The sequence below is a fragment of the Tiliqua scincoides genome, chromosome 1 (assembly GCF_035046505.1).
Source record: "Tiliqua scincoides isolate rTilSci1 chromosome 1, rTilSci1.hap2, whole genome shotgun sequence".
Lineage (NCBI taxonomy): Eukaryota > Metazoa > Chordata > Lepidosauria > Squamata > Scincidae > Tiliqua > Tiliqua scincoides.
Window position 1 is genome coordinate 33,593,277 of NC_089821.1, and position 21,960 is coordinate 33,615,236.

The 21,960-nt window shown below is 43.9% G+C and overlaps 1 protein-coding gene across 1 annotated transcript in view; it reads left to right on the forward strand.

The window, feature by feature from the left end:
- Positions 1–21,960, forward strand: part of SHANK2 (SH3 and multiple ankyrin repeat domains 2) — a 434,329-nt gene that overhangs the window by 13,702 nt on the left and 398,667 nt on the right. The window contains exons 3-6 of the mRNA XM_066632040.1: positions 315–386; positions 3,669–3,777; positions 3,977–4,128; positions 5,313–5,480. Of these exons, the coding sequence (XP_066488137.1) occupies positions 315–386; positions 3,669–3,777; positions 3,977–4,128; positions 5,313–5,480 (501 nt within the window). The remainder of the gene's footprint in view (positions 1–314; positions 387–3,668; positions 3,778–3,976; positions 4,129–5,312; positions 5,481–21,960) is intronic.

Consider the following 21,960-nt stretch of genomic DNA (forward strand, 5'->3'; position numbering starts at 1 on the left):
ACCCGCCAGTTTGAGAACCACTGATCTAGGGTGTTACAGCTATATGGCCCATGTTGCACACAAACTGCAGGAATCTCAAATCATGGTTTGGGTTCTAAAAAATGGTTAGTACAAATCATCATTTTGTGTGATGAGTGAATTTAAGCCGTAAACACTGCTGGCTGTCCTGTTTTATTAGTGATTGTGTGAACTGACTCTCAAGGTACTTTATTATTCATTTACCCTCTACTTTTAAGAATGGCCACCATAATTAAGTTTTTTTTCAAACTGTTTCTGCCATGAAGAGTAACATTGGAATTCTGTTGTCTTCTCAGTTTCGGTACAAGAAAAGGGTATACAGACAATATAATCTTGATGAAAAGCAGATAGCCAAGATCCATTCCAAGGTAATGTCCATTTAATATATTAGAATAGAGAATAGCAGAAAATGTACCATTCAAACATTGACATTTGATTTTAATAATGTTCTAAAGAAAATATAATGCAGATTCCAACCTGAGTGTTAATGAAATGTGATCTCATGCACATGTTTTCATTTATGTAATTGACCTTGTCAAAGAGATAAAGATGCCAGCGTAATTAATATTGTAAGAATTTTCAAAACTTTGGGCACAGAGCATGACCAGTTAATATTTTCCTTCTGGGATTGTGTCTGGGAGGAGATCAAGAAAAGACTTTAAGGTCACATGAACTTTCTAGGCCTTCCTTCTCTCTTGTAATCACAGGAAAAGTGGATAATCAAGCCACAGGTCCTACATTTATTTGAATGTGGGATCTTCTTGACCCTGTGAAGAAAAAAGAATTTTCTAAACTAGAATCCTGGACTCTTTCTGGATATAATCCTAAATGGGAACCATTGTCTGAACAGGTATTCTTTGTAAGGTTGTAATAGCTGCTTTTTAACCTACTGCCATAATTAAGGCCCAGTCCTATCCAACTTTCCAGCACTGATGCAGCCATGACAGTGGGGCATGTGATGGATCCTGCGCTGCAGGGTGTGTGAACGCGCTGCAACCTGGGTAAGGGAACGGTGGGTTATATGGCATCTGGCATCCTGAGGTGGGGTAAGGTAACCAGGTAAGGGAACTTGGGGCTGCTTTGAGACTGCATCAGTGCTGGAAAGTTGGATAGGGTTGGGCCTGTGCAGCGCAATCCTATCTTGTGCTGGAACAATCAGGCCGGGAGGCCTGCGCTGTGTGCAGCGCAAGATAGAGGCCCAAAGTGGCTCACCTGGAGGTAAGGGGAAACTCTTCACCTTACCCCTATGTAAGTCTCCGAAGCCCCAATGGGTCTCCTTGGATTTGCGCCACCTCCTGAGATGGCATAAGTCCAAGGAGAGCCACTTCGCGCCACTTGGGAATGGGAGCTAGGATCTGGCATACCTGGATCCGCCCACCTGCCACCGGGATCCCCCTTTACCCGCCCTCCCTCTGCCCCAGAATGCCTCCCTCCCACCTCCTCCCCTTCCTCCCAAGACCCTTGCATCGGCCAAGCTTAGCCAACACAAGCCTCGCCTTTGAACTTATTGCAGAGGCTTAATTCAGCCTCTGTGGGCCAGTGTGTGTCCCTGTGTCAGCCCAGCAGACTCTTGAGGAGGTGCAAACATGCCTTATAGCACCTTTGCAACCCTCCTGGACCGGCACAAGTCACTTGCACCGGCCCAAAGCACAATTTGGATTGCACCCTCAGTTAATTTCAGAACCTACTTTATCCCAAGGATTCTGAAGGAATCAAGAATCTCAGAACACGCTTAAATGTCTCCATGCTTGCAATATAGGTAGAATTTTCATTTATGCACATACTGAGTCTGTCTGATTACCAGTGCAATCCTGTGCACATCTGCTCAGAAGTCCCATTGAGTTCAGTGGGACTTACCCTGGAGGTTTGCTTAGGATTGCAGCCTAAATTGTCCTTCTCTTTGTGCCACACAAGTAAAAACAGTTGTGCAAACATGTATATAGTCTGGAGGAATTTCAAAGAAAGCTATAGAGTGATCTCTTTTTTTTTAAATAAATGGGTTAAAAAAAAGTACTAATGTTCCAAAGACTTATTTTTATGAGTTTGTCAGGTATGTTGCATATTCATGATTCTCAGATAATGCACTTGCATGAAAATAGTTCCTCCAAGATATATTCTGCCATCCTTTCAGACTTATACCCTATACCAGCAGTTCCCAAACAGTGGGTCAGCATCCACCAGTGGATCGTGACCTCATTTTTATTGGATCACAAAACTGACAGGTCAGATTAGGCTATGTGCATCAAGGGTTAAACAAGTTGCTATTTGGGGGGGAGTACTGCTGCCCCATCACCATTACAGCCACACCCCTTGGCATTTATAAATCAGGCAGTTTCCTCTAGGGCCTCTAAAAAGTTTGGGAACTAGTGCCCTATACCTAATTATACAAGGGCAGTAAACCTATATGCACTTTTCTATGAGTAAATTCCATTGAAAACAATGGGATTTACTTTTGAGTATGCCACCATAGAATGCACTGTAAAGAACTGATCTTGGTGCAAAATGGCATTGTTTCTTCTAGAGAAACTTTAGGCCTCTGCACATGTTTGCAAAAGAGGGTATACTGAACATGTGGTGAAACAATGAGATTGTGTGCCTTCTTGCAGAGCACCTGGCACAGCTAATTGACATGTATGCACTAAAGACATTTAAATACAATATATGTCATACATTCCTGTTAAAAGTGATTTGAAACATGCAGTCCAAATGTACATAGCTGATAGATAACTTAGGGCGTAATCTTAACCCCTTGGTTGGCAACCTTCAGTCTCGAAAGACTATGGTACAAGCCTACAGCACCCTGGTATTCCCAGGCGGTCTCCCATCCAAGTACTAACCAGGCCTGACCCTGCTTAGCTTCCAAGATCAGACAAGATCAGGCATGTTATGTCAGTACTTTCCAGCACTGGCATAACAATGCCAATGGGACGTGTGCTGCATCCTGCAGTTGGGTGTCACTCACGGAGGCCTCATCAAAGTCAGGGAATGTTTATTCCCTAACCTCAGAGCTGCATTGCCCTTAAGTCAGTGCTGGAAAGCACTGACGTAAGGGGTTAGGATTGCGCCCTTAGGAGGTAAGGGTGCAGTCCTGTAGCGCCTTTGGACCAACACAAGTAGGGGAGATAAACCAGCTCATGTCTATGCGCTGGCCTCCCTGTGCCGACACAAGCCCTGGGCCCAGTAAGTTTGGCCAGCACAGGGATCTGGTGTGTGTGGGGGGGGGAGGGCAGGGAGGAGGTAGGAGAGAGGAGCTGGCAAGTATACTGATCCTGACCCCATTCCCAGGTGGACCAGGGCAGTCCCGAGCTGCTTGGATTTGTGCCACCGATTTAGGTGGCGCAGATCCCATTGGGACTGCTGCGGCTCTCCCCAGAGTAAGGGAGAAAGTTTCCTTTTGCCTTGTGCTGAGCCTCAGAAAGCCCAAAATTTGTGCTGGATACCTCACAGGCCTGCTGGCCTGCCTGTTTCAGCACAAGTTAGAATTGGGATGTAAGCTATCTACCACTGTCTCATTGTGTGTTAAGTGTGCTCTGTTCTGCAATGTAGGCACATTCTTCTTGAGAGACATCAGCAGATAATTTTGCCCATAACTGAAATGTATGCTTTTTATTAATATGTATTAATGTGTTGTGCATGATACTCTGTTTCAGGCTAATTTGAGAAAATGCATGGACCATGTTCACCACCTGTCAGTTGAAAAAATCACAAAGATGCTGGACCGAGGACTTGATCCTAACTATCATGACTTAGAAAGTGGAGGTATGCAAGAAATAAAGGATGGCAAGTAATACGCACATTTTTAATTACACACGTGAATTGCAAACAAGGGATGCCTAATGCATGAAGCGAGTTAAACTGATAATAATATGCCTAGAGTTGGAGCTATGTAATATAGTCATCAGTTAAAATATGAATCCTGGAATGGTTTAATTCTTCTTTTAATTTTGGTTGATTTTAGAAACCCCACTAACGTTGGCAGTTCAACTTGGCAATAGTGTTGAAGTTATCAAAGCTCTAAAAAATGGAGGAGCTCATTTAGATTTCCGAGCCAAAGATGGGATGACAGCATTACACAAAGCAGCTAGGGCCAAGAACCAGGTGACCCTGAAGGTAAGTTCTTTCAGAGGCATATTGTGTGTTGTTTTATATAGAGCAGTGTATGAAGGAAAATGCTCTGAGTTAATTATCAACAATCTTAATGGATCTTTTAATCTGCATTTGCTCAAATGTTCTATCTTTGGTTTTTGACTTCCAGGATTTGCTCTCAACAAAGAGTCTCTTTTAGTGAAGAGGGGAAAAAAAAGGGCAGTGAAACTTTACCTTGTTTACTGTTAGACAATGTAATATTTGTCTGAGGAAATGGAAAAAGTACAACAGTCATATGTTAGACTTTTGACAGTGAATTTCATTGGGTTACCATTTTTTTTAACCTTAAACAATGTATTCTGTTCTTTTGTCCATTTTGATTTAGTGCTTATGAATTTTTTTCCCCACTTCCTTAATTTGTTGAAGTTTTAAATCTGACATATTGTACAAAGGCATCTTGTAATAAAGTCACAGAATATGGAATAGAATATCAAATGATCAGAATCCATAAAAGTATGTTACTACTCTGCCATTGAACATTGGTATGAACTCTTCCTATTGTCCTGTGAAATTCACCAAATTCTAAGTGTCACTTTGTAATGAATGAACAACAAATGGATGAACCCTCCCTTTCCTTGCTTAAACATATTCATTTGGAAATATGTCCCACTGATTATGTTGGCGCTTATTTCCAAACAAATATGCTTACACTTGCAACGTGGTATCTTACAGCCCAATCCTGAGCTGTCCAGTGCACGGGGCCGCAGCAGCACTGTTCGCCCAACATGGAGGCTCAGGATCCACCAGCGCTAGGGCCTGCAAATGTGCCTTTTTGGCGCCTCTGCAGTGCCGTGCGCCAGGCAGCTCAGGACTGAGCTGTTAAGATACCACATTGCAAGTGTGGAAATAAACTCCAACAAAATCAGTGGGATTTTGTCACACAAGCACACTCCTTAGGATTGGGCCCTTAATACTTAATATGTTTACTTGGAAGTAAGTCCTCTTTATTTCAGTACAACATAAGTAGCTTTATAGCTTAGTCCTTTGCATATTTAGTGAGAAGTATGGCTACTGTGTTAAGAGAGACTTCATGTAAAATAGATACGTAGAAGACGGCAACCTTAATGTGCATATTAAGGCTGTACATTATTAACGTGTCCATTATTAGCTGCCATGCTCTAATAGTATTCAAAACATATTACTTACAGACCCTCTTAGAGCTTGGAGCGTCTCCAAACTACAAAGATAGCTGTGGGCTGACACCACTGTATCACACTGCTGTAGTTGGAGGGGATCCTTATTGTTGTGAGTTGTTACTTCATGAACATGCTACCGTTGGCTGCAGAGATGAGAATGGATGGCAAGAAGTTCACCAGGTAGGAAAGATGATTTTTTGTTACCATAAGAGAAGTGCACAAGAGATTTTTCTCTGTCAATGTACAAATTATAAGTTACAGTATTATTTTGAATGAAGACTTGGAGCATTTGTTCTACTGAAAATGTTACATTTGTGTATTTGTAAAAGAGACTATGAAAGTTGATCTTAGTAGGAATGCCATATTATTGTCAATATTCATGTTGGCATTCTAAATGCTCGGAAGACTATGGTATCGCGCTCTGAATGGTGGTTCTGGAACAGAGTATCCTCTCCAGTGCGCAAAGCCTGGGTAAAGTAGGTATGGAGGACAGGCTGTTACCCATGCAGCAAATCCCCCCTCTCCATATCGCTGAAATGGTTCAATTGAAAGGCAGAGGCCAATACGGTTGGTTCCAGCGGCGTCGCAGGAGTTGCCAGAACATGACTGTGTTCAGCCATGAACTGCCTCAGGGACTCCAGCTCCGGAATTTGCCTCGAGGTTGACTCCTGAAGCCTTTTCCATAACTGAATGTAGCCACAAGGCAGTGGAGGTTTGGGATCAGAGTTTTCCTTCTCTCAGATGAGCTGCCTTCCCATGCTAACGAGTCCCATCTACCCGGTGACTGTTTAGTCGCCTCTTACAACAAGTACAGCCAAACTGAGGGCCTATTCTTATCCCCAGCCCCCAGGGGAATTGTCAATATAACATACTGCAATTTGAAATAGTACAGACTTCTGCAATTTTTATTGACAAAAATATAGGCGAGATTTTCACAGGTCTGCCAACAACTTACTCTTTTAGTGCATGTTCACTATTTTAGTTTTGTGCTGCCATCCCTCTGTAGCAAAAAGCTGTTTCAGTTGGGGGGAAACCGAAACTACTTAGATTGTTTTTATAAGTGTGAAATGTTTCCTATTTGGGGGCAAATCTTTGCACTCATTATTAATCCACTTGTGTTGTTTCACAACATTTTTCCCTATGCCATTTTCCTTTTAAGAGCATAGGAACAGCCCCACTTGATCAGGCCAAAGGCCCATCTAGTCCAGCTTTCTGTATCTCACAGTGGCCCACCAAATGCCCCAGAGAGCACACAAGACAACAAGAAACCTACATCCTGATGCCTCCCCTGCATTTGGCATTCTGACATAGCCCATTTCTAAAATCAGGAGGCTGCACATACACATCATGGCTTGTAACCTGTGATGGATTTTTCCTCCAGAAATTTGTCCAATCCCTTTTTAAATGCACCTAGGCCCGATGCCATTACCATATCCTATGGCAAGGAGTTCCACAGACCAACTACACACTGAGTAAAGAAATATTTTCTTTTTGTCTGTCCTAACTCTCCCAACACCCAATTTTAGTGGATGTCCCCTTGTTCTGGTGTTGTGTGAGAGTGAAAAGAGCATCTCTCTATCCACTCTATCCTTCCCATGCATAATCTTTCTTTAACTTCCGGTGTTTGGCTTCATTTGCCCACACTACCAGTTAATCTTATTAGCTGTGATGAACTGCATGGTTTTGTTGGTGTAATTGTGTCACAAACACATGTAACAAAGTCCCAATCCTATCCAACTTTCCAGCACCAATGCAGCCGCAATGCAGGCTCTATGGCTGCAGCCTTGAGGAAGCCTCTGTGTAGTGCATATCCCATTGGCACGGCTGCATCAACACTGGAAAATTGAATAGACTTGGGCCCAAAAAACCTTGGGAATTGCCAACAGCCAAACTAATTTAGTGGCTGTATTTAGTAATTGTAGCTAGGGTAAAGAACAGGAAGAATAATGGTGTCCAAAAGAAGCAACAGTATCCAGGGGACCACAAGGGCGTAAAACAGTGTTGAAACAATACAAATGTTGAGTGAGGTGATTTTCAGTAATTTCCCCAATTGCAATTGTTCTGCTCTGAAAGTGAATCTTGAAATTAAGAGAGTATTTGGTGCAGCCCTTATATAAAAGCCTTTTCTTTTCTCAAATAGCTGGTGTAATTTTATGACAGTAACAGCCCAATCCTAACTTGTGCTGGAAACAGGCAGGTCAGCAGGCATTTCCTCTTACCCTGTGTTGCACTGCAGCAGCTCTAATGGGTCTACTCAAATCTGATGAGGTGGTGCAAATCAAAGCAGCCTGGGACTGTCCTGGACTGAATTCTAACCCTGCCTCCTGCTTCCACCTGCCCACAGTCCCGCACTCCCTCCCCTACCCCAAAATGCCTCCCTCCCGCCTCCTCCCTGTCCTCCCCACCCGACCCCTGTATTGGCTGAGCTTGGCTGACACAACTCACCCTCTCCCTGGGGCCTGTCTCCCAGAACTGTGGCACAAGAGTTCTTTGTGGCACTTTTGTGACACTCCCAGGCTGGTACAAGGGACTTGCATCAGCTGAAGTGAGGGTCTGGATTGTGTCCTAAATCTTCATTCTGGGAAAATGACCCATTTTACCTGAGTAAAACAGTGTGGGTATATTCAGGGTGACCAGATAGTATAACCGCAAAAGAGAGACAAAACACCCCAAAATGTAGGACATCCAAGAAAAATGTAGGACATGACAAAATAAAAGCTAAAAACGCTTGTATATTGATTTCATGTGATCAATTTAAATTTTCTGGCACTGACATAAGGGCAATGTGACTCCAAGATAAGGGACCAAACATTGCCCTACCTTGAGGAGGCCTCCATGTCCCCCAACTGCAAGATGCAGCACATGCCCCACTGGCACAGCTATGCCAGTGCTGGAAAGTTGGTTAGGATTGTGCCCTGTACTACATATTATTAAATTTTAAACTAACATGTAATTTATTACATATAATTTATTAATTACAAGGAAGTTATGCCCTGACTGCTGGGGCCTGCACACAGGGAAAAAGCAGGCATTTAAGTTCTTTTCCAGAATTTGAGGCTAAAAAAGAGAACATGTTCTAGAAAAAGAGGACATCTGGTCACCCTGAGATATACTGTAATGGAATATATGGAATATATATGTAATGGAATGACATGTTAAAAATAATGGAATGACATACAATTCCTGCATACTAGATGCTGCTTTCATTCTCTGAGCTACAGTGAAAGATGATCCTTTGGTTCATTTTAACTAGTCCTTGAATTTGAGTAGTGCTTTCTTTCTTTTTCTACAAGTGTGGTGACAGGAAGTGAAGCTTTACAAGTCATGTGCTCCTATTCTAAATGGATCTCCTTTCACTGTTTCAATTGAGTAGCTTCAATATTTAGCAGGTGGAAATATCTGCTTTACCTGATTAGAATGATAAAGCATTCTGGACCTTAGCCTTACTTCATCTCAGTGCTTTTGGTGCCCTCTTGAGCTACCCAGTGGGATAGCTCGATGCTTATTAGGCAGCACTGAAGTTTGCTTAACTCTGTAACATTCGTAACTTTGAGTGTGTTAATACTTGGTTTTAGTGTTTGAAATGCTAATAGACCAGGAGATTTGTATGTCTCTCTAAATGAGCACTCAAGATGTATGCATTAGTGTTCCCTGGTTTCAGAAAAGGTAATTCGTCTACAGTTCTCTCGTAGATGAAGGGATCCAGGAATGCCACTCCCTCTACCAGGAAGCAGGGCCAATATTTAAGATGCAGTTTCCACAGTGTGGGAGGCATCCTGCCCCCAGACCGGCCCTGCCTCTCCAGGAACGCAAGTTTCTCTGAGTTCCTAGCTCAGTTTTTTTTCTACCTTTTCTTGTCTCCTCTTCATCCTCTTCTTTCTCCCCCTCCTCCTCTTGTTAGCTAGGGCTTAGTCACCACAGCAGCCAGGAGCATGCTCGCACGACTGCATGAAGAGGATGGGCATCCTCATGCTGCACCAAAGCAAGCAGCTGGATGGCAGGATGACAAGGTTAAAGGGCAAGGGTGCTGCTACCCAGTCCACAGATAGCTAGATGATCCAGCCTGCAGGCCAACTGCATCACAGGAGTGGTAGTGGTGAGGCCTGGGGAACTCAAACATCCCACAAACTGAGGCGGACAATGCCAGGCAGGTATAGCCCCGTGGGGGCCAGAGCAAGAATTGAAGGTGGGTCCTTGCTGAGCAGGCCCAATCTCTCTGATACATTGAAGGAATTAGCTGTGAGGCCCACTATTTCTTCAAGAAGTGGCAGCAATGAGGCCTGGGGGAGAGCTCTCTGAAATCATACTGAGCGCAGGATGCCAGACAGGTGCAATCTGAAGTGGGCAGAAGTAGGTGAGGCGAGTGGGCCTCTGTCCAACGCACTGCTGCCCACCCTGACAAGAGGAGAATTTTCTGCAGTATTTGGAATTTGCTGTGAGGTTCAGTGCTTGGCAAAGAGGAAGCAAAAAATAAGTGTACCCTAGCCTTTTTCCTGCCTGTTCTCAGCACTGAGCATGACAACAGCATGACAACAGCTTCCTGTATCTCACAGTGGCCCACAAAATGCCCCAGGGAGCACACAAGACAACAGACACAACCTGCATCCTGGTGCCCTCCCCTGCATCTGGCAATCAGAGGCAGCCTGCCTCTAAAACCAAGAGCTTGCACCTACTATGCAAGCCTATCCATACCTACTATGACTTGTAACCTGTAATGAACTTTTCCTCCAGAAATTTGTCCAATCCCCTCTTAGAAATACTCCTAAATTTGTGGTTCCCAAACTGGTGGGTCACAACCCACCAGCCAGGGAAGCACTCATCCCTGGCCCCTGAAGGGACTACTTGGACTTTGGGAACCACAGTCCTAGAGTCAATAGGAAAAAAAGAAGCCTGCAATATTTGTTTATAAATATCTGATGCCACTTAACAAATATGACACTCAACTACTCGGACTAAAATGGGATACAGAGCTCAATCTTCCTATCTTGTATAATGAATGGAAAATGGTTTTAAATAATTATTGTAGGGTTTGTTGGACACTGTAGCATCTTTATAGTAAAGGATCTAAATGCTGGCGTTGTAATATCTTGGATGCCTCTCTTACACATATGCTTTGATCATGTTAAGAAATACGTTTTTGAGGAGAAGAAATTATTAACTGTTAATATTGTACTACAACAATCACTGCTGTTTTGCTGATACCTATGTCCTTTTGAATTATTTGCCAATATCGTGGAAATTCATAGTGGGACAGCGGAAATGGACTGTCTCTGCCCTAAAGGCCAAATAGCTAAAAGACTGATATTGAAAAATAGGAAGGATAAGTGCTATTAGTCAGTAGATTGCGGACCTTTTGGCTTTATTGATTTTTGAGTGAATGGCTCACAGACAACTACAAACGGATATATTTTTGGATATTTGGAAGCCTTTTCTAGATGTATACGTATAGCATGTAAAGTACACAATACTATTATTTGCTTAAATATCTTTATACCCCCTTTTCCTGTTTGTAATTGTTTGTTTTGTTTGTATTTGTATTGTATTCTTAAGTGTATTTTTTTTCTTTTCACAAAAAATGTAAAAGAAAAAAATAAAAGAAAAAAGAGTAGCATTCCTGGTCAGTGCTCTGGTGAGCCTGAAATAGCAGCCTTATTGTGGTGTTCATGTCTCACAAGATGGGTTGGGTTTCAGGATATGTAAAGAGGAAATGGACATCATTTTCTTAACTCCTTTCTTGAGCCTTTCTCCCTCTGTGCTATATAACCATCTGAGTTTGCTGTTGGAAAGAATGATGTCATACTTGCAAACATGAATTTGTGTTCAGGTTCCAAGGATAGGCATCAGGATCACTGTCCATCACAAGTCTGATCGTTTTATTGCTATGTAGCAGGAGTTTTGGTGGAGTTCTGGAGAGTGAGAAAGGAAAAAAGATGACCTCTTTCTTCCCGAAAGACCCTTGTTTAGAAAGGAAGCAATTTAATTTCACAGCATGCATCTCTCCCACCCCCAGATTCTTACTACAAGCTGTTTGAACAGTTCCCTCCCTCTCCTTCTCCTGACCTGTTTTCTCTTCTTTCTTTCTTAACGCTAACTGACAATCTAGCTCAAGAGCCCTTAACATTCCAAGGACCCTGGAAGCTCACTGAACCATTTTGGACTTTTAAAAACAATTCTTTTTCTTTTAATTTAAAAATGTAACTGATCAGCACGACTACCTGAGTTTGCTGTTGAAAAAAATTGATGCTGTATTTTCATAAGGAGAAAGTAAACTATGGCTTGTTCTGTTTGTCGGATTTATAATTTATTGGTAATCTTGGAGCTAAACTGTGTTAGATGCACATGAGATGAAGGTCAATAAAGGAGGTGTGTTAGTAATGCGTAATTTGGCCTTTAGGGCAGCTCTGCACTTGATACAGCAGACATGATTGCTGTACATATGCTAGTAGGAAAAAAGCTTGTTTGCCTCCCCCAACAGTGTTGTATGCCTTTGTAAATGAGAGAGAAAAGGATTTTTGTATTGTAACTCAAGGAAAAGAAATAAAAGTAAAACCATTTGACTCATTTATCTTGTAGTGATATCCTTTGGAAAAGCACATGGTGTGGAGTGGAGATATAGGTTGTACTTTTAACCAGGAAGGATTTTCATTTTATCCTCCAGTCAGTGATTTCAACCTTTTTCATCTCACAGCACACTGGCAAGGCACTAAAATGGCAAGGCACACCATCAGTTTTTGATGATCGATAAGCACACTGTGCTGCCAAAGGGGGGCTCACATCCTCCAATGGCCCTACTAATAAGTGACCCTGTCCCAAATTCCTGTGGCACACCTGGAAACCTTTCACCACACACCAATGTGCCATGGCACAGTGGTTGAAAAATACTTCTTTCCCATGGGGTAAAACTCAGTTTTAAACCCATCCACAATATTCCCTTATTCTGTTTAAGTCTGGTTTAACATTCTAAAATCTCATTGCCTGTCCACTACCATGTCACATATGAAAACATGAAGTTGCATAATACCGAAGCAACTATTGGTTCAGCTCCTTCAGTATTGTCACTGTTAGTGGCTCTCTTGGATTTCGGATAGTAGCCTTTCCCACCTAGGGCTGACCTAGAGATGAGGCAAGGTGAGGTGGGCTACCTCAAGCAACAGATGGACATAGGTAGCACCTTCCAATACTGTCTCACCTTGCTGCCCAAATATTGTCTGTGATCTTTGCTCTACTGCCTTTTTTTAAATATAGCAGCAGAACAGCCAGAGAAAGGAGTCAAGCAAAGCACCATCCCACTTGCAGAAAAGGAGGTTTTTTTCTCCTTTTTTTGGATGTGGGGCAGTGCTTTGCCTGGATTCCCCTTTTCTGCTGCACTGTTTGAAAACACAGAATGTTGGAGAAAAGATGGAGAAATGAAGGAGGTGGTAGGTAAGAAGGAATGGATGGGAAGGGTGGAGTGGAATAAGGGGGCCTCCCCCCTCCAGTGCTGCTGCCACTTTGAATGATTGTGGCAATGAAACTGGAGGAGAAGAGATGATGTTGCTGTCATTGCAGGGGTTCCCAGGCTTGCTGCCCTTCTTTTTTTGTTGTTCTGGTGGTGAAGGGGACATCCTGCCAAAAGACCACTACTTTTTCTTCTTGCTGAGCAGGGGCGATTCAGAGCCCAATCCTAAAAGGCCCTCAGTGCCAGTGCTGAGCTCCAGTGCTGGTGCTGGGTGTCATAAGCTTGCCATAAAGCATGTTTATGGCAGCCTTCACGCAGGGAGCACCAGCACCAGCCCAGTGCCATATAGATGGTGCCTGGAGCAAGGGAAGAGCACTGGGCAGTGGTAAGGTCTGTTTGGGTGGGAAGGAGGCATACCAGGGCAGGTGGAGGAACTGGAGGAACTGCCTGATGGCATTGCTCCAGTGTGCTGGCAACTGCAGAGCATCAAAGGTGTCGCCCTCTAGAGACTGAGCTGTAGCAGCACTCTTTCTGATGTAGAATATGAAACTGTATCTATAATTAGGCCTTTGGCTATGTTTTTGCTTGGAGCAGCAGGGTGTCTGAGTTAGCTTTGCATTTTGGTTTTCTTCTTCTTCATAGAGCATTACATTTATTGAACCTGTTACATTTATTTCTAACGTTCTATTCAGAAGGCTCGGTCTGCACTGTGCTGCTTTTGTTTGCACTGGGAACTGTCAAAGGAATTTAAAAGCAATCTTTTGTGGTTGTAATTGGAGCCAAATCAGATTGCTTTACATCAAGAATGTAGGCTGATTGAGTAGTACAGGTTCAATAAGAACAAAGTCATCATTCAGGACAGTGTAAAGCAATCCCACTTGTTTTTATAATTGCTGAAGGTGTGAAATATCTTGGCACAGTGAAGAAGTCATCAGGCACATCTTGGTTTCTAGGCATTTTACTAAAACCATTGTTTACGGATAAATATTCAGAATTTCACATAGAGACAGGAAGATTACTATCTTTGGTTTACCTAAAGAAAGCTAGGATACAATGAGACTCATTCAGGCATTTGTAGAAAATCTTGATTCCCACTTATTGAATTTGTAGTTTTACAGCACTGTCAAGCTGTCACTGTCAAGCTCCTCCAACACAGGCAGGCACTCAATGTTGTTCAGTGCTTCCTCGGTTACTGCATTTTCTTGGGAATATAGCTCAGAGTAGTGCTGTACCCAGTGTCCCATCTGCTGCACCAGGTTCTGGATGACCTCGCATGTGGCAGACTTCAGAGGGGCAGTTTTCTTCTGTGTTGGACCTAGGGCCAGCTTGATACCGTCATACATCCCCTTGATGTTGCCCATGTCAGCTGCTATCTGTATCTGGGAACAGAGTTGGAGCCAGTAGTCATTAGCACATCTCCTGGCAGTCTGTTGGACTTTGCTGCGAGCAGCTCGGAAGACCTGCAGGTTGCGCTCAGTAGGACAGGCTTTGTATGCTGCTAGAGCTCTCCTCTTTTCCTCAATGACTGGTGTCAACTCCTCAGAGTGGGCTTCAAACCAGTCTGCCGTCTTGTTGGTCTTCTTGCCGAATATGGACAAGGCAGTGTTGTAAACGGCATTTTTGAAATGTTCCCATCTGTTGGATGCATCTGCATTGGCTGGGCCTGGAAGAGATTCCTCAAGCGCTCGTGCAAATTCCTCCACTTTTCTCTGATCCTGGTCTTGCTGGTATCAATGCGAGGTCTTCCTTCCTTTTTGTGTGATACAGTCGCTTAGTTAGTAGTTTCACTCTGCTGCACACCAGGGAGTGGTCAGTTTCGCAGACAGCACCCTGATAACTGCGTGTGATCTTGATGCTGGGAAGGCTGGAGCGTCTGGTGAGAATCAGATCAAGCTGGTGCCAGTGCTTTGACCTTGGGTGTCTCCAAGAGACTCTATGTTGGGGCTTTGTGTTGAAGAAGGTGTTGCTGACGCAGAGACCGTGATGACAGCAAAGCTCTAGCAGGCGTTGGCCATTTTCGTTCATCCTCCCAGTGCTGAACTGGCCTAAGCAAGTGGGCCACGAACTGTGATCAGCACCAACTCTAGCATTGAAGTCGCCAAGGGTGGCTCTTTCTCGGTGAGTTTCTTGATAGTGGTGGCAAGATCATCATAGAATTTGTCTTTGGCTTCTGCTGGTGACGACAGAGTCGGTGCATATGCACTGATGAGAGTGACAAGTCCTGCTGATGAGTGGAGCTGCAGGGACAAAATTCACTTCCTGCAGAAGGTGGGATGATGGATTTCAGCAGGGTATTTCTGACCGCAAAGCCAACACCATGTTCCCTGGTCTCGTTTAGTGGTTTTCCCTGCCAGAAAAATGAGAAATTTCTCTCCTTGACAGATCCTGAATCCGGCAGCCTTGTCTCTTGAAGGGCGACGATGTCCATCTGCAGTCTGTTCAGCTCCATGTCGATGACAGCTGTTTTGCGTGCTATTTCTTGCAGGTCGTCAGAGAAGCCAGGTGTCATTGTCTAAACATTCCCGGTGCCCAGCTTTAGGGCAGGAGTTTTCTGTTTTCTGTTGCCTGGTGCAGAGTTGTTGGTTTTCACCCTAAACCCCACGCACCCCATGAGGTTAACGGACCGTGGTGAGGCAGCACCTTACTGGCTGGGGACTGCCCAGCTTAAGGCGGGCGGTAGCTGCCCAATGAGATGCAATGATCTCTCCCACTGTCGGAAGCAGCCCCTGGCATCACACTCTACGCCAATCGAGCGAAGACTTATAACTAGTAAACTACTGCTTCCCGTGTTGTGCCAACGCCATATGGCGAAGTTGGAGTGTCCTCTCCAGTGCGCGAGGCCTGGGTAAAGTGGGTATGGAGGATAGACTGTTACCCATGCAGCAAATCCCCCCTCTCCACGTCACTGAAATGGTCCAATGGAAAGGCAGAAGCCAATATGGTTGATTCCAGCAGCGTCGCAGGAGTTGCCAGAGTGTGACTGTGTTCAACCGCGATCTGTCTCAGGGACTCTGGCTCCTGATTTTGCCTCGAGGTTGACTCCTGAAACCTTTTCCATAACTAGATGTAGCCACAAGGCAGTGGAGGTTTGAGGTCAGAGTTTCCTTCTCTTAGATGAGCTGCCTTCTCAGGCTGACGAGCCTCATCTACCCGGTTGACAGTGAACCCGGTTGCTCATCTACCCGGTTGACAGTGAACCTAGCAGAACTTCACATGGCCCTGAACTCCCTCGCCTCTGGCAAGGCACCTGGGAAAGACAGCATCCCTGCTGAAGTCCTAAAGTGCTGCAAAGAGAGCATCGCCACTGAGCTGCATGAAATCCTCTGCCTCTGCTGGAGAGAAGGTGGAGTACCATAGGACATGAGGGATGCAAACATTGTCACGCTGTACAAGAACAAAGGTGATGGGGTGACTGCAATAACTACCGCGGCATCTCTCTCCTTAGCATTGTAGGAAAGCTGTTTGCCCAAGTTGCACTGAAGAGGATCCAGGTACTTGCAGAGAGCGTCTACCCAGAAGCGCAGTGCGGATTCCGAGCCAACAGGTCCACCACCGATATGGTATTCTTCCTTAGACAGCTGCAAGAGAAATCCAGAGAATGACGACAGCCACTCTTTATAGCCTTCATAGATCTCACGAAGGCTTTTGACCTGGTCAGCAGGGATGGCCTCTTCAAGATTCTCCCCAAGATTGGATGTCCACCCAGGCTCCTCAGCATCATCAGATCTTTCCACGAGGACATGAAGGGCACTGTAGTCTTTGATGGTTCCACATCAGACCCCTTTGACACCCGAAGTGGAGTGAAGCAGGGCTGTGTTCTCGCGCCGACCTTGTTAGGGATTTTCTTCGTTGTCCTGCTGAAGCAGGACTTTGGAACTGCAACAGAAGGCATCTATCTCTGGACCAGATCAGACGGAAAGCTCTTCAACCTCTCCAGACTGAGAGCAGAGTCCAAAGTCCAGCTGAAATGTCTGCGTGACTTCCTCTTTGCCGACGATGCAGCTGTCACTACCCACTCTGCCGAAGATCTCCAGCAGCTCATAAACTGTTTTAGCAAGGCCTGCCAAGATTTTGGACTGAGGATCAGCCTGAAGAAAACACAGGTCATGGTTCAGGATGTGGACTCACCTCCCTGCATTGCAATCTCTGCACATGAGCTGGAGATTGTCCATGACTTTGTGTACCTTGGCTCAACGATCTCCAACACTCTTTCTCTGGATACCGAGCTAAACAAACGCATCGGTAAAGCAGCTACCACATTTTCCAGACTCATAGAGTCTGGTCCAACAAGAAGCTGATGGAACATACCAAGATCCAGGTCTTCAGAGCTTGCGTCTTGAGTACACTTCTGTACTGCAGTGAGTCATGGACTCTTCGCTCACAACAGGAGAAGAAGCTGAACGCTTTCCACATGCGCTGCCTCCAACGCATCCTCAGTATCACCTGGCAGGACAAAGTTCCAAACAACACAGTCCTGGAACGAGCTGGAATTCCCAGCGTGTATACAGTGCTGAAACAGAGATGCCTGCTTTGGCTTGGTCATGTCGTGAGAATGGGTGATGGTCAGATCCCAAAGGACCTCCTCTATGGAGAACTTGTGCAGGGAAAGCGCCCTACGGATAGACCTCAGCTGCACTACAAGGATATCTGCAAGAGGGATCTGAAAGCCTTAGGAATGAACCTCAACAGATGGGAAACCTTGGCCTCTGAGCGTTCTGCTTGGAGGCAGGCTATGCAGCATGGCCTTTCCCAGTTTGAAGAGACACTTTGCCAACAGACTGAGGCAAAGTGCCAAAGAAGGAAGGCCTATAGCCAGGGAGACAGACCAGGGACACACTACACTTGCTCCCACTGTGGACGGGATTGTCACTCCCGAATTGGCTTTTTCAGCCACACTAGATGCTGTGCCAGAACCACCATTCAGAGCACAATAACATAGTCTTTTGAGACTGAAGGTTGCCAACATCACTTTTACAGCAAGTTTGAAGGTACTGTAGCGGAAATTCAGAATATTCCTGTTTTCTTTCTAGAGATAGAAGTGTAGTTAATCATTTTAAAAAATTAAAAGTAGTGTGCAAATAATAGTATGACTGTTCTCCAAACCAAGCAAGTTTTAAGTGGATAGGTTAACAACTACCAGAAAAATGTGTTTCTTTTTGTGTTTTTTTTAAGCAGACTAGCATTCGCTAACTTAAGGATTGCTTGCTGCCGCATGATTCTACCCACCATTAAGATCTCCTAGGGAGCCTCTGTCCTGGGTATCAGCACCTACTGAGGCTCAGTTAGCATGCCTGTGGGACAAGGTCTTCCCCATGATAATCCCCAGGCCATAGTCTGCAAGCGAGTGTACCCCCATTGGTACGGAGCAGGAAGAGAGGCCCCCTTTCCTTAACAAACCAAGAGCTCAGCTTGCAGCCTCCCTTCTTCATGCTACCCCTGTTGTGAATGTAGAAGAGTGGCACAGGCTAAGTTCCTAGGTCTTGTGAGTAGGTTCCCAGCCTGCACTGCTTCCCTTCGTTTGCAACAGATGCAGCCAGAAGAGGGAACTGCTGAGCTCCCAGAAAGTAAAGGGGATGGGGAGAAGAGTAGGGGTCAGGTTCCAGATTGCCTGTTCCTGCCCACTTGATGTTTCATACATACCAGGTGCGCAGGAATAGGTAAACTGGAGCTGTGGTAGCCACAGTCCTGGAGCAAGAAGGGAGCTGCTGCCGCTGCCACAACCCTCTTCTGACTTACTCTCAGCAAACCAGAAGAGGATTGAAGAGTCCACTGGAGTGGCAGGCTTGAGTGGGTGGCAGGCGTATGGGCTGGGGCCTCATCACTTCAGTATCCCTCTGATTTTGCACTCTTGCAACCATTTCAGGCCCCTTTCTGGAAAGCCTAACTCTGCTCCCTGTCAATAAAGGGTCAGAAGCCAAACTGAGACTTCTTGCACACACCCCCCCCCCCAAATTGGTCAGAGTCCCTGGAGAGGTCTCTTCCCTTTCAAATTCTCTAAGAGGGAAGGGGCTTGAATCCTCCTTGTCAGCCTTTGCAAAGTTCACAGAAGGTTCATGGAGTCTCCATTCATTGGGTGCGCCAAGAAGCTTTCAGCTAGCCAGTGCCTTCTCTCTTGTCATTGGCACACTTACGATCTGTCTATCATACTTCTCTCCTCCTAGCTTTACTCAGGTACCACCCGTCTTGTGTTAATAGCTCTTTTCTGTTCTTTAGCTGACCAGGGAGGGGCAGGAACTGGAAAACTTGCCTCTCGCATTTAGACCTGGTTTTCTTCTTGTGAGTAGGCCTAATTTGCTCATTGGGTTTGGTCCATGCATTGTTATTGTCCAGGTTGGAAGGGTACCAGCCATTGTGGACTCAGACAGTTCTTGTTGTGTTTTGAATTTAATTTATATGATTGTTTTATTTTACTTTTGTTGTTAGCTGCCTTGGGCCCAAGTGGCAAAAGTGTAGGATACAAAGAGATAAACAAAGATGCACGATTCATCTGATGAAGTGCACTCTAGTCCACAACAGCTTGTGCCAACAGCTTTGTACTCTTCAAAGTGCCACAAGCCTTCTGGTGATTATGATTATTTTGACTTTGTTGAATACATCATTTGACTTTGTTGCGTCCATTATTCTTCTGCATATTCTTCTGCAAAATCCAGCTCGTCCTCTTAGGTAATCAGAGAAGGCCTTTTTACAAGTGCCGCCGCCTAGGGAGGTACGTGGGGCAGCTGCAAGAAATAGGGCCTTCTCAGTAGTGGCACCAACGCTATGGAACTCCCTTTCCCCTGACTTAAGAATGGCTCCCTCTCTTGAGACCTTTCGGCGAGGCCTGAAGACCCTTCTGTTTAAACAGGCCTTCTGAGTTCTCGGCCTTTTAACATCTTTTTAACATCTTTTAATATTTTTTACAGGCCTGATTCTTTTATGACTTGCTGCTGCTCTATGCTCTTTTTACCTATTTTTTACTCTGACTGCTGTTTTTTATGATGTGTTAATATGTTTTTATTTGTTTTTAAATTATGTTTTTATATGTTGTAAGCCGCCTTGAGTCCCTTTGGGGAGAAAGGCAGGATAAAAATAAAGTTGTTGTTATTATTATTATTATTATTATTATTATTATTATTATTATTATTATTATTATTATTATTATTATATTAATAAGACTTATTTTTGTGTACATCCTCATTGTTTGTGTTTTGTTATGGAGCAGGAAATCATATTTTAAGGCAAACCAAAACAATATAATAACTTTAGCTGTAGTACAGTGATCCACTTTCAGAGTTTGATTTGGAAATATGACTGTTGGTGCCATCTGGTGGCTTTGGTGCTTTACTCTGAAGTACATTGAAATGGAAGTAAAATGCTTTTTCACATTAAAGTTGCAATCATATACATACTTAACTGGGAGCCAGTCCTACTGAGAAGACATATTTAGGATTGTACTGCAATTTACTATAATGCCATCTGTAATCATAGCTTTTCAGGTGAATCAATGCTTCTGTATTTTAAAACTTAAATACATATCTTACTTTGCATGTATGCTCAGAAGTAAACCCCACTGAGTTCACTGAGGCTTACTTAGGTAATTATTATTATTATTAACAGTATTTATATACCGCTTTTCAACTAAAAGTTCACAAAGCGGTAATAAAGGATTTCAGCCTCAGTTTCACTTATACTGGTAGAACAGAATTTCTCAAACTGTGGATTGGGACCCACTAGGTGGGTTGCGAGTCAAGTTCAGGTGAGTCCCCAGTCATTTCAATGTGTATTTTATTTTTAATAGATTTGATGCTACAATGGTATGTGACTGCATTTTGGGAAATGTTACAGATCTGTACTTTTGACAGGCTATTATGCACTAACATGTTTTTAACAATGATAGTTTAATTATGGCAATAAAGGTTTCTTGATCTTTTAACTATTATAGTCAACAGGGCTTACTTCTGGGTAAGTGTGAATAAGATTGCAGCCTTTGGGATATTTGGGGATTTTTTTAAAAAAATAGATCAGCAACTGCTTGAGAGGGTTAGGTGGGTTCTTTGTTTTAAATACATTTTTAAACTTATACTTATTGTAAACCTTTAATTTACTTACTTGATTGATTTGATTTTATCGTATGGGAGGATGTTAAAAATTTTCCTACTTGATGATGTCACTTCTGTCCATGATATCACTTCTGTTGGGTCTCGACTGATTATCATCCTAAAAAGTGCGTCCCAGTGCTGAAAAGATTGAGAACCACTCAAGAAGATTTAACAACAGAAGCTTTTATGATACAATTCTAGATTTCCTTCTGCCATTAAGTGTTAATGTTTCAAGAATTAATTTGGAGAAGAGAGAGAAAAACAAAAAGAAGGTTCTCTTTCTTTGATGACTTCTCTGATGATGGAGAAAAGTTAAAACGACTAGTATATACCCAAAGTTGCAGTGTCAAAAACTGCAAGTCATTGTACTGTTTCTATTGTTTGTATGTAGTGGTGTTCTCCTTTTAATTCAGCAGTTATTGTGTTGCAGCCTTCCTGCAACACATAAAACAGTTGACGGATAGTTTTTATTTATTTATTTAAAACATTTATACCTCACCTTTCCATCCATTTATACCTCACCTTTCCATCCATCCACCTTTCCTCACTATCAGTGAGGCCTTCAACAAGATACAGGCTGAGCCTACTTAGCTGCGGATTTTCCATTCCCTGGACTGCACTGAGCCAGACTTGGCTCAACCTGAACCCCCTGAAGACAACTGGAGCTGTGCTCCAAAAGCCTTTCAGAAGCCTTCCAGAGGGGCCACCCACTTCCGTCCATTGTCTCTGCAGGCTTCAGAATGCCACCCAGAGGCAAAAAATGTGTCTTCCAGTTTTCAGACGAAGACCAGAAGCAATGTTTCTAGGCCTTTTAAAGGTGTTCTGAGGGCCGGGGAAGCCAGAAAGTTGCAAATTTTTTGCCTCTAGGAAACATTCTGAAACCAGCAGAAGCTGCAGGTGGGCACGCACAGCCTCTGTGGGCTTCAGAAAGCCTTCTAGAGGTCACCAGAGCTCTGATCCAGTTGCCTTCGGAAGGGTTTAAAGGTGCTGAAATAGCCAGTTTTTTATCTGCAGTTTTCTGTATCTGTGGGGTGAGAACGAATTCCTTGCAGATACTGAAGCCCCACCTGTAATCGATATAAAAAGATTGATTAACATGTAATATCAAAACAGAAAAAGGGGGGAGAGGACACTGAACCAAAAA